General features: G+C 39.6%; 1 protein-coding gene across 1 annotated transcript in view; it reads right to left on the bottom strand.

Annotated features, from left to right (window-relative positions):
- The window catches only part of plg (plasminogen), a 219,310-nt gene that overhangs the window by 181,922 nt on the left and 24,745 nt on the right, over positions 1 to 12,643 (bottom strand). The window contains exons 5-8 of the mRNA XM_048536068.2: positions 10,241 to 10,359; positions 5,948 to 6,110; positions 5,568 to 5,689; positions 1,602 to 1,758 (exon numbers count right to left, since the gene is read on the bottom strand). Coding sequence (XP_048392025.2) covers positions 1,602 to 1,758; positions 5,568 to 5,689; positions 5,948 to 6,110; positions 10,241 to 10,359 — 561 coding nt within the window. The remainder of the gene's footprint in view (positions 1 to 1,601; positions 1,759 to 5,567; positions 5,690 to 5,947; positions 6,111 to 10,240; positions 10,360 to 12,643) is intronic.

The following is a 12,643-nucleotide window of genomic DNA, read 5'->3' as shown; positions in this document are numbered from 1 at the left end:
ATCTATTGCCCATTTCAGGACTTAAATGGAAGGTTATCAACATGCGTTCTTGTTGGATGGGTCCAAGGTACAATTCGATTGTGCGAAGTTTTGGAGATCAAAGAAGGGTAAGGTACATCCAAATTATAACGATATTTCAGCTTAGAGATGATGCTGTTTCCATGCATCTACTACGTTATGGTGGAGAATACTGTCATAGTTTCCTTCCCTGTTTGTTCACAGTGACATAATGATTAATCTCAAACCCACAATGAACAAGCATTTTAGGTAATTGTTACATTATTAGCAAGAAACTGGTCTGAGAATAAGCAATCAGTGATAAATAATTTCTGTAATCATAGTCAAGGAAAAATGTCTCAATGGGGATAAAAATGACAGTGACCATTGCCAGTTACACAATGAGAGTTCAATTGATGCTGCAGAATTGCAGAATAAATCTAAAATCTGGTTGCCTACGTCTTGTGCTTGCTATCAGTAAATGAACATCAATGAGGATCCCATGCCAATGGGATTGCCATAAATATCAAGAGGTATTCAATTGTGTGTAAGAGCATTTCTAGATAAAAAGAAAGTAAATATCAAGAGGCCCAGTGACCAGTTGCTTGGTTGAATCAAATATTATAAACCTATAGAATAGTACAGTAATGTTTATTCCTACTATTTTGAAGAGTTAAATGAAAATAAGGCAGGGAAAGGACACCAGAATGGGGGACGCACAAGGGTCAGGGGAAAAAACGGGGAAAGAGAAGATAGTAACAAAAACGCAAGTCGGGAGAAAATGAGGATTGAAGACTATACAAGGCAGAAAGCAAGAGAAAACAAAAGGGCAGTTATTGAGAAAATAGGCAATAGAATTACTTGGTACACTCAATACCATATTCATAGTGATGGAGTGTTGCTATGCAGTCTTTGGTACAATTGTACTAAAAATGTCTCAGCACAACTTTCCCACATGCTAAGTTCGAGGAGTACATTGGAGATACCCATTAATATGCAGCACCTGTTTTATTGATATTGGTTTGTTAGTGATTAAGTACCTTTAAAGATAAGTATGTACATTTGCCATGTTTGTATCTCTGACTTAGCAAATTGTGAGTTCAAATCCCACTTCAGAGATTTGAGAATATAATTTGGATGAACCCTCAACTGCAAAATTGTGTAAACACTGGTAAGAGGTACAATTTTTCCAAAGTGACACAAAAATAGGCCTGTTCTCCATCGCAGACAGATCTAAAATATCCCATGCCACTATTCTAAAGAAGAACAAAGGCAATTTCCCCAATATTTATCTTCAACCACCAACATTAATGCAGATTGTTTCATCATTAACTTCTTGTGTGCCCTCACTGACAGAAATCTACTGCTTTTTTACATGAATGCAGTGACAATACTTCAAAAGCACTTCGTTGTCTGCAAGCCCCTTTAGGGTATGCTGAGGTCATAAACAATGTTTCCTCTAAACTATGTGACATACCAACAGGCAAGTGGTCACATGCAGTTCCAGAAGTCACTGTCACAGAGTGACAGGAAAAATTATAGGGAATGTAGGTCATGAAGGAGTATAAGATCAGCTGGATACAAAATCAAACTATTGTACCTACGCATTAGGAAAATTGCGTGATGTTTTCTCATGGCTGTGTGGTGTCATGGAATCCCATTCCTGGCACCTTCTTCCCGACACTGCCACTGATGTTGTCCCTCGATAATTATAACCATTTCCACTAAAACAATCAGTCGGTCCATTTTCACTCCATGGCCCTGAAAGTAAATAGTATAGAAAATTTTAAGGAACATGTTGACGTAAAATTCACGATCTTGACTAAGGTATCGACACTCCTATTTAATTTCCACTATGCAATAACATTGCATTGAAGAACAGTAATATTGCAATTTTGAAGATTTATTAAAAGCACCAATAATAAGCAGGATATCAGATGTAGGCTGAAGGAAGAAACTTTCAGTGGGTCTTGCATCAATTATTTTCACGATGAGTACTTTGGAGGAGGAATGAGATCATTAGCTGCAGAGTCCAGAAAGTTTGATAACCACAAGATAGACATGAAGGCTCTTGAAAACCTGGATTAAACTGGAAAAATTGAATCATTTCAAGATGTCAGTCTTGGCTCAATGGTAGCATGCTTGCCTCAGTCTGCGTCTGATGGTTTTGGATTCAGGTTCCACTTGACCCAGGTTGACTGTAGTTTAGTAATGAGTTCAGTAATAATGGTGGGAGAAAATATGGAAGTTCTATCTTGTGTCCTGGTTAATATTTATAGGGCCATAGTATCATAGAGTTGTACAATATGGGAACAGACCCCTTGTCCCTGCCAACCAGATATTCTATATTAATCTAGTCCCATTTGCCAGCATCTGGCCCATATCCCTCTGAACCCTTCCTATTCATGTACCCATCCAGATGCTTTTTAAATGTTGTGATTGTACCAGCCTCTACCATTTCTTCTGGCAGCTCATTCCATACATGCACCATCCTCCGTGTGAGAAAGTTGCCCCTTCAGTCCCCTTTAAATCTTTCCTCTCTCACCTTAAACCTATCACCTCTGGTTTGGAACTCCTCTAACTTGGGGAAAAAGACCTTAGCTATTCACACTATCCACGCCCCCTCATGATTTTATAAACGCCTATAAGGTCACTCCTCAGCCTCAACAATATTAATTAAAACAAATCAATATTATATCACTGTTCATAGGAACTTGTTTTGATCAAATTGGCTGCCGTGTTTCCTGTGCTAATTTGTGCAAAATAATTTGTGATCTTCCAAGTTGTTGAAAGGTATTGTATTCATTTATAATACTGCATTCTCACCAATCTCTGGTGTCTAAATGTATTTACTCAGAATTTAATCTGATAAAGCTGTGAAGACATGGAAATATTGGCTTTGTAAATAAAAGCATACAGAACAAGGAAAGGAAGTGATGGCCAACTATTAAGTCATTGCCTAGACCTCAGCTGAAAGTTCGGCTGTGATTTTAATTCACTTCAAAATTCACAGAATTAAAATCAGGCTTTTTGTTGTTCCTGATCCTGGGCACCCTACTTTGAAAGGATGTCAATCTGTGAAGATGAAGGAATAGAAATTCACCAGAACAGTACTGGGGATTAGGGAATTTAGATCTATGGAGAGATTGGAGGAACTGGAATGGTTCTGCTGAAAGCAAAGAGGTTCAGAAACCTAAGATACTTGTCAAAAATGCCAGAGGAGATTTGAGGAGAACTTTTTTTCTGAATAATTTTTAATAGGCTCGCATGCATTTCCACTACCCTTTGGAAAGGGTGGTGGAAACAGATTCAACTGTATCTTTGCAAACTGAAGTAGATACATATACATGAAAAGAAAAAAAAAATGCAGGGTTTTGTAGCTCTAGGGGAGGCTGGGGAAGTAGGACTATTTGAACATCTCTTTCAAAGATATAGCACAAGCACATATGATAAATGGCCTTCTTTTGTGCTGTAAGACTGTATAATTCTGTATTTGAACAGATGAAAATGTCTTCTGGGACACCCGGAGCTCAGCTACTTGACTAATCTGTAGATTCTGGAGCATCAAGGAACACATGTGAGACTCACAGACACTAAAGACATCAAAAAGAGTGAGCACTTTGAAAAAATGAAATGGGCATAGGTGAGCAGAATGTATCACAAAATCACAGAAGTGTTACAGTGCAGAAGGAGGCAGTTCAGCCCACCATACATGTACCAGTTCTTGTTAGCTTGTGATGTAAACTTGGGGGGTAACCCAAATTGGGAGCAAAGCATTTGGTAAGAGTTATTTATAGGCCCCAATCAATAATGATAGTGTTGGCCATAGTATAAATCAAGAGAAGTGTGTAACATGGGCGACACGTAATCGTGGGTGACTTCAATCTGTATTGACACTGTGTAAACCAATTGAGCTATCTTAGATCTAGTATTCTGTAATAGGACAGGACCAATTACTGAGATCACAATATGATAAAATTTGACATTGTGCAGAATCTGATAGGGGTCTGAGCAATGTGGACAATATAAGATTTAAGACAGAATCAGATGAGAAGTCCAGTGGGGCCCCTTCTTAATTTTGGGAGCATGTCATTGGAATTTTATGATTTTTGTCAATGATGAGGGGACAATCCAGAGGCATCAGGTGCCACAGCTCTCATCAATGGACATTGACAGCTGACACTCGCCAACTCCTCATAACCATCATGGTAACTCTCTGATTCATTGCAGAAAATTTAGGAAGCACTGACCTGCCTTACGGGTGTATCAGCAACGAGTAACAAAAGGCTGCTACATACCACTTTGTGTACAGGCACATGCACCCTGCTCACTTAGTGCACATTCACTTCGCTGCTTCCTCCAAGCTTGAAGCATCTTTGCCTGCCATGATAACAGTCATGGTACTTTAATCATAGAAACTCTACAATGCAAAATGGGCCGTTCAGCCCATTGAGTCTGCACTGATCCTCCGAAGAGCATCCCAAAGAGACTCAGCCCCCTACTTAATCCCTGAAAACTTGCATTTTGCATGGCTAATCCACCTACCCTGCACATCCATGGACACTATAGGGCAATGCAGCAAACTGCCTAGTTTGGTAAAAGAACTAGATGAGTAGTGAGTTTCTTTAATGGTCATAGGGTCATACAGCATGGAAATAGACCCTTCAGTTCAACTTGTCCATGCCAACCAAGTTTCCTAAAATAAACCAGTCCCATTTGTCTGCATGCAGCCCAGATCCCTCTAAAATTTTCCTATTCATGCACCTGTTCAAATGTCTTTAAGTTAGAAAGTGTAAATTTACAAAGGTGCCGTCGTCAGTTAATCATTGAAGACTAATCTGCACATGCAGCAACCTATTAGGAAAGATAATGAAAGCAGATTTGAGTGCAGGAGTATTGAGGTCTTGAACTATTGCATAGAAGCTTATTTAGGTAGCACTTAGACTGTGTGCAGTTTTGGTCTCCATATCTCAATAAGGACATTATTGCCAGAGAGAGAGTGCAACAAAGGTTCGCCAGACTTGTTCCTGGGAATGGTAGGGCTGTCTATGAAGACAGATTTGGCAAACTGGACCTGTATCTCATTGAAACCTAAAAAATACTTTAAAGGATAGACAATGGTGGATCAAATAAAACATTTCCCCTGTTTGGAAGTCTAGGAGTAAGGGGTGCAACTTAAAGGGGTTAAATAAGGAAAAATGTGCTTGTGTTTAAGCTGTTGAGAAAGTTGAGATGATCCAGTAAAAGTGAGTATTGAGAATTGTTAGGGAAGATTTAATACTGAAGACATGATGGAACAAAAGGTAAAGAGAGTGTTGATGTAGTGCAAAAGAAATAAAAACACATGCCCAGATTACGTGTTAATAGCACAATATAGGTCAGTTGTCTGCACAAACAAAAACATGAAAACCAGAAACAAGCTACCACTTGGAGAAAGGAGTCTTGAAACATGGTGAACAGATTTCTGGTAATATACAAAAATGGGCAAAGCAGCTAACTGTTTAGTGAAGGCTTACATAGCATTCAATAAAATGAAGCAGATCACTGTCTAGGAGCCATGAAGTTCTCACCTGAAGGTAGATGACCACACTTTGGTACGTGGCAATATTCCCATCTTGTACCTGGATCAGTGGTGTAACACCAGGGTTCCTTTTCATTTTCTGGATTCCTGCAGTAATTACCTTCTAGTCCTCTTTAAAAAAAAACATCAATTTCGTTGTTCATCAAGAAGAAATATTATATTGCTTTCAGTTTGGGACCAGCTCCATCTCATGACCAGTATACATAGAAGTATGGAGACTCTGAGTCTTTTTGAAATTGCCATGGTTCCATACTTGGAACAAATCTACCACCCCACTCAGATGACCCATGCAAGTGATTTGAGTCTAGTCCCCTCAACAGAGATAATGATGAAAAGTTCAATAAGCAATGGCTACTAACATCTACTTACTTGCAGGGATAGTTCTCCGGAGTTCTTGAGTGCATGTGCGGAACCTGAACATCCCATCTTTGACAAATTTTACCAGAAATAGTGGTTGACATGGCTCCACGATACCTCTGGCCTGTGCCTGTGTAACACTCTGTCTCCACTTCAATATCAGGAGGGTCTGCACCTTCAACAGATAGAGTAAAACAATTGGAGTATTTATATTGAAGGGTTTGTGTAGTTGCATTTGTGTTTGTGCAACATGGAAGTACCATTGATAAACTCATTTCCAGTTTTCTGAAATAGAGTGGGAGCAGAACTGAGTTGTACTGCGTTATAACTTGTAAAATCTGTTTGGAGGGTTGCTGCAGACTTGAAGGGCCTCTTTCCATACTGTTGGGATTCTATGATTCTTCCATATGCCATTTAAAGATGAGGGTCATACCTGGCACAAAATAAAATGTTTCTGATCATCACAGTCAGAGTCCCAGGACATTATTACAGGAGAGCCTTCGGGAACTAGACTCAACCTAACTAATTGCAGCAATGACATATCCTCCATTCTAAGTTCAGGACTGGTGTAGTTTGCTGATGGTTTCTCAATGTTCACTCCGTACACAACTCCTCTGATAATGACACAGTGGACATTGGCTTACATGCTGGACTTCAGCTGACAAGAAGATATTTGTGCCATAGGAGTGCTAAGTGACGAGCAGCTGAAACAAGAGAAAGCTCAGCTATCTCGCTATGACCAGCATGGCATCAGCATTGTTGATTTCTCGATCTTCAATATCTTGAGAATGGAGCGGCAAGGTCACCACCAACAAGCATCTTAATAACATCATGCTTACAATAGTGGATCCAAGGAAGGATAATCTGTAATAGGTCGCTTACCTCACCAACTAAAGCCTTTCCCAGATCCACAAGGCACAGGTCATGTGTATAATGCAAAACCTTCTGCTACTCAAGATGAGCACAACTATATTAACACTTAAGAAGCTCAGTGTCCAGGTATTGTGTTGATTTGTATTGATGACAATGTAACCATTGTTAACAGTTTTAAAATCCCCAACCCCGGTTTACTAATAACCTTTAATGAAGGAAATCTGCTGTCCTGGTCTGGTCTGGTCTTCATGTGATTCTAACCCACAGCAATGAGGTTGACTCTTAACTGCCCTCTAAAATAACCCTAGCAAGTCACTCAATTTGAAGATAATTTGTATATAACAGATATACAGACAGTGAAGAAGGCATTTGGAATGCTTGCCTTCATTGATCAGTGCACTGAGTTTAAGAGTTGGGAGATCATGTTGTAGCTGCACAGTACATTAAGAATACTGCATTAAATTCTGGCAACCCTGCTATAGGAAGGATGTTGTGAAACTTGTTCAGAAAAGATTTACAAGGATATTGCCAGGGTTGGAGGGTTTGAGCAAGAAGCTGAATAGGCTTGGGGCTATTTTCCCTGCAGCATCGTAGGCTGAGGGTGACCTTATAGAAGTTTATAAAATCATGACAGGCATGGATAGTCAAGGCCTTTTTCCCAGGGTAGGGGAATCTAAAACCAGAGTGCATGGTTTAAGGTGCAAAGGGAAAGATTTAAAAGAGACCTAAAGGGCAACTTTTTCATGCAGAGGGGGTTGTGTATATGGAATAAGCTGCCAGAGGAAGTGGTGGAGGCTGGTAAAAGTACAATATTTAAAGGGCAAATGGATAGGGACATGAATAGGAAGGGTTTAGAGATATATGGGCCAAGTTCTGGCAAATGGCATTGGACTAATTCAGGGTAGCTGATTGGCATGGATGAGTTGGACCAAACACGGTGGCTCAGTGGTTAGCATTGCTGCTTCACAATGCCAGGGAGCCAGTTTGATTCCACCCTTGAGTGACTGTCCATGTGGAATTTGCACATTCTTCTTGTGTCTGTGTGGGTTTCTGCCAGGTGCTCTGGTTTCCTCCCACAAAGATGTACAGGCTAGGTGGATTGGACATGTTAAATTGCTCATAGTGTTCAAGAATGTGTAGATTAGGTATGTTAGCCATAGGGAAATGTGGGGTTACGGGGACGAGGTAGGGGACTCTTTAGAGGGTTGGCGTGGACTTGTTAGGCTGAAGGGCCTGTTTCCACATTGTGGGGGTTCTACAATTCAAAGAGCTTGTTTCTGTGCTGTACAGCACTATGACACTATAAATGTTTTGTCCTGCCTGCATTAGAGCTAATGTATGTTTTTCATTTATCTGTAAGCTAGGAAACTAGTTTGCTACTGCAGTACTTAAATTACTAAATTTGTAACTTAAACTAGAAAAAGAAATTAATTAATGAATCTAAAATTAAGAGGCTCTGGTTGTGCTGGTCGACCAGGGTCCAGGTTCAAACCTCAGGTGCTCAAAAGGTGTGTAGTAACATTGCTGAACAGGTTGAGTAGAAAATATCTAAAACTAAAACTAAAATAATCATTTCAACTAAAATTAATTAAGTCAATTTGATTTGAAATGGTAAGGCAAATGGAGTGATGTAATTGCAACATCTTTTTTTTTTTTAAGATTACCTACAGTGTGGAAACAGGCCCTTTGGCCCAACAAGTCTACACTGCCCCTTGAAGCATCCCACCCAGACCCATCCCCTTATAACCCACACACCCCTGAACACTACGGGCAATTTAGCATGGCTGATCCATTGAGCCTGCACATCTTTGGACTGTGGGAGGAAAGTAGAGCACCAGGTGGAAACCCACACAGACATGGGGAGAATGTGCAAACTCCACACAGACAGTTGCCCGAGGCTGGAATTGAACCCACGTCCCTAGTGCTGTGAGGCTGCAGTGCTCACCACTGAGCCACCATACCACCCCTGAAAGATTGAGAGAAGCATTGTTGTACCTTACAAACATATCTACACTAAGTGCCCAAAGCTGAGAGCTGCAGTTCAGATGTGTGAGCTGCAGATATTGTGGGTCATTTGGGGTAATAATTGGTGAAAGGTAGAGGGGAGCGTTGCAGTGGGGAGTCATTTAGCCACTTTGTTCCAGGAGGAAATCATAGGGTTAAGTAGGAATTCATGGTCAACTGAAAATAGGAAGGTGTGATTGAAAGTCAGGCAGATAAAATATCCTCAATGTGGTTATATTGTGTCCAGGCTGTACAAAGTGCAGTAATGACAGTGTTGCACTGTGAGATGTGCCTTTTATTTCAGAAATAATGGTAAACCTCACTACTCTGTTAGTTTTTTCAAACACCACCAGCAAAACAGATTAACTGTACATTCATCTCACTGTGATCTTTTATAGTCTTGTTGCATGCAAAATATCTGATACTTTTGCCTGTGTAAATTGTGTCTCAACCAAAAGTGCAGTTCATCACCTCTGCAGTGCTTTGGGACACTTGTAGGACAAGAAAGGCAAGGTACAATGGTTCTTTCTTTCATTCTCTACTTTGATTTCTACCTTTCTCATATCTAATTTTCCCCAGCTGTGTAACAAATGACAGGGTGTTAGAGCAAAAATGGTGAGCAATACAACTTGGACAAACAAAACTGGGAAATTCCACAGAAAATTCCTTTCATGTATTGATTTCCCATATTTTATCCTCAGCAGTGAAAAGATAATACTTATTGTTGACTTCGAAGTCTTAGCGATCATTTCACTTTTCCTAACGTTAATCTGAACCTGGGTTTATTTCAAGGAAATCTTGTGACACGCAGCTACAGTGATGGCATCAAGTAGGATAAGTAAGATTTTACATGACACAATTTAGAAATCTTCATTGGCCTGATTTGATTGTCAATGCATCACACTAAAACAAGTGCATCAGGCACTTGATTATCATTTCTTTTAGGTTATTATATCAGTAGTAACATAAAAGAAAATTAATGGAATTGAAGTGCAGGTAGTGTCTAAAGAAAAAACAAAGAGGAATCATTAGCTTTGTTACTTACAAGCATGTGGTTTCAGAACAGAAGAGAAGCAATTCAGTTTGGAAAACTGGAAGTTTTAACCACGTGATGTGACCATCATCTTTTTGGTGCAGAGTACTCACCTTGAACTATTGCGGACTCTTTAAAGTACTACCATAGAATCTTTTATGTTCAACTGAGAAGGCCAAGGTTTAAAATCTCATTTGACAAACAGTGCCTTCAATAATATAGCACTTTGTTCAATGTTACAGTAAATGTAGAACGGTAGAAATCAATGGTACAAAACTTACACCCATTGTACTGGTTCAGGTCAAATAACCGGGCCCTAAAAATGAAACAGCAGTATGCTAACTTACCTTTGAAGCCAGATCCTTAAGGACACGTGAAGAAACTGAGAAACTTACCACAACGTGGAACATTGCAGAATGCCCATCGTTTTTGGGTGTCAGTTGTAAAACACCATGGCCTGGGTTCTCCATCAGGATTCCGACAGTAGTTTTCCTCGAGATATTTATCTGGAAAACTGAAGGTCTTTACTTTTACTTCCAGTGAGGAAGACTCGTTATTGAATAGTGATGTGTCTTAGAGGTTTATTTAGAGTGCTCAGAAAATTGCCATTTATAGAAATGCATCAATTTTAAAATACTGCACAGGAATAACTATGACTTGGAACTTATACAAGGTCTTTTACACAGCAAAATGCCCCAAAGTGTTCACAGGACGATTATCAGAAAAGAATTCATGTCATGTCACAATGACAGGCATTATAAGGACATGTGACCAAACATCTGGTCAAAGTGGTAGGTTTTACAGAATGTCTTAGGAAGATCAGAAAGGATAGAGGTGGAATGGGAATTCTGGAGCTAAGTGCCTGGACGGTTGAAGGTATGGCTGCCAAGGAAATACTAAAATCTGATTTGTGCAAGGGCCAGAAATGGGTGGAAGTTGTAAGGCTGCATGAGGTAATGTAAAAACAGAGATAGAGGTATTTAAATGCATCAGTAAGAATTTTAAAGCATAACCATGCATCAGTATTAACAAAGGCAGTGTAAAATAATGTCCAGCGTTATTTATTATACACAGGATCGGCTAGTTAGCAATTGCAGCTATACTTTGAGCAACGTTCTCACGCAACAGGATTTCTGACCATTAAGAATTAATTGAATAAGTATTCCTGATTTCCAAGAATGGATGTTGTGATGAGCTTTAACTCTGGAGCAGTGCAGAGAGTAAAAAAAAATCTTTAAAATATCGGTGGAATCTCAAATTCTTTTAATAACATTTTTAAAAGGATTTCTAAGTGCTTGGAGCAATTCTAAGGGGCTCCATTACATTTTTCTTGGAATAATAAAAAGTCTGATCTTTCCATAACCTAGAAGCAGTGCCAACAGAAGGAAGGTAAGACCAGATTTCATATGGCTGGCAAGCACAAAGTAGAGATGTAAGAAGAAGGAGATTATCACAGAGGAATAAGCTGCCAGATGAAATGGTAGAGGCCAGTACAATTGCAACGTTTAAAAGACGTTTGGACAGGTACATAAACAGGAAAGGTTTAGATGGATATGGACCAGATACCGGCAAATGGGACTACTTCAGTTTAGGAAACTTAGTCGGCATGAACGAGTGTGACCGAAGATCCTGTTTCTGTGCTGTATGACACCATGACTCTACGTAGATGCAGATTCAAAAAGAGCTGTAGCAGGATAGAGTAATCATTCCAAGCTAAAAGCAACTGAATCCGAGAAATGTTGTGAATACCTTAGATATGCAAAAGAACTGAGAGTTTGCATCACAGGTTCAGATTGCAAGTTGAGAATTGTTTGGTCAGTTGAAAAGGAATTCCGAAAGCCATGCTATCAGGTCTAAGGTAATGTTAGTGGAAGTAGGTTCATTGCTGTGAGTCTTGTTGGTGATATCTGTATTCACGGACCTTGGATGGAATGCAGCTGCTGGTGAATGTGAATTGAGGCTGAACTGATCAAGTGGGAAGGTGACATATCCTACATATTGGCAGTCAATTTGGAAAGCTCGTAGATTATACATAGTGCCATATTTGTGGTGGAGTGATGCAAGTGCTTGTGGTCATATATTATTAATATTTTGTTACATCGACTACTTAAAGTGGAATTCGCTTTTCTACTTGAATTGTTTTGGTTAGCGGTTCCTGCATATGGATTGCAAATTGTCACAAATTTACCTTTTTTAAAAATTTATAGTCTTAAAATGTAAATGTGATGAAAACTCTTTAAAAGTAAACTGTGATATATTAGATTTATGCAGTTATTGGGAATGGAGCTGATTTGAGTTGAGTCAGTGAACAGTCAAGGAAAGCACCTCCCACCATCCCCTCAACAAACCCACCCTCAACTTTTACTGTGGTCCCATTTTGAATTGTAGGCAATACAGATGCAGAAAAGATCTGGGATCATTACACCTCTCTCTCATTCCTGCTGTATCATCTTCATTCTTTGCTTGCACTCTGATTTTCAGGGCAACTCTGACAAATCCTTTATTAAGCAGAGATAGTAGGAACTGCAGATGCTGGAGAATCTAAGATGACAAGGTGTAGAGCTGGATGAACACAACAGGCCAAGCAGCACCAGAGGAGAAGGAAAGTTGATGTTTCGGGCCTAGACCCTTTTTTTAAGAATATGGTCTTTATATAGAATGTGGACTTCACCTACGAGGTCAACATTTGTTGCCTATTCCTTATTGCATTGAACTGCTAGGCCACTTCAGAAGCCAGTTAAAAGTTATTATGTGTCCAGAATCATCTTAAGGCCAGATGAGGCAAAAAAACCCAGCAA

This window comes from Stegostoma tigrinum, chromosome 9 (genome assembly GCF_030684315.1).
Source record: "Stegostoma tigrinum isolate sSteTig4 chromosome 9, sSteTig4.hap1, whole genome shotgun sequence".
Classification (NCBI taxonomy): domain Eukaryota; kingdom Metazoa; phylum Chordata; class Chondrichthyes; order Orectolobiformes; family Stegostomatidae; genus Stegostoma; species Stegostoma tigrinum.
This window is presented reverse-complemented; position numbering and strand designations above follow the sequence as displayed.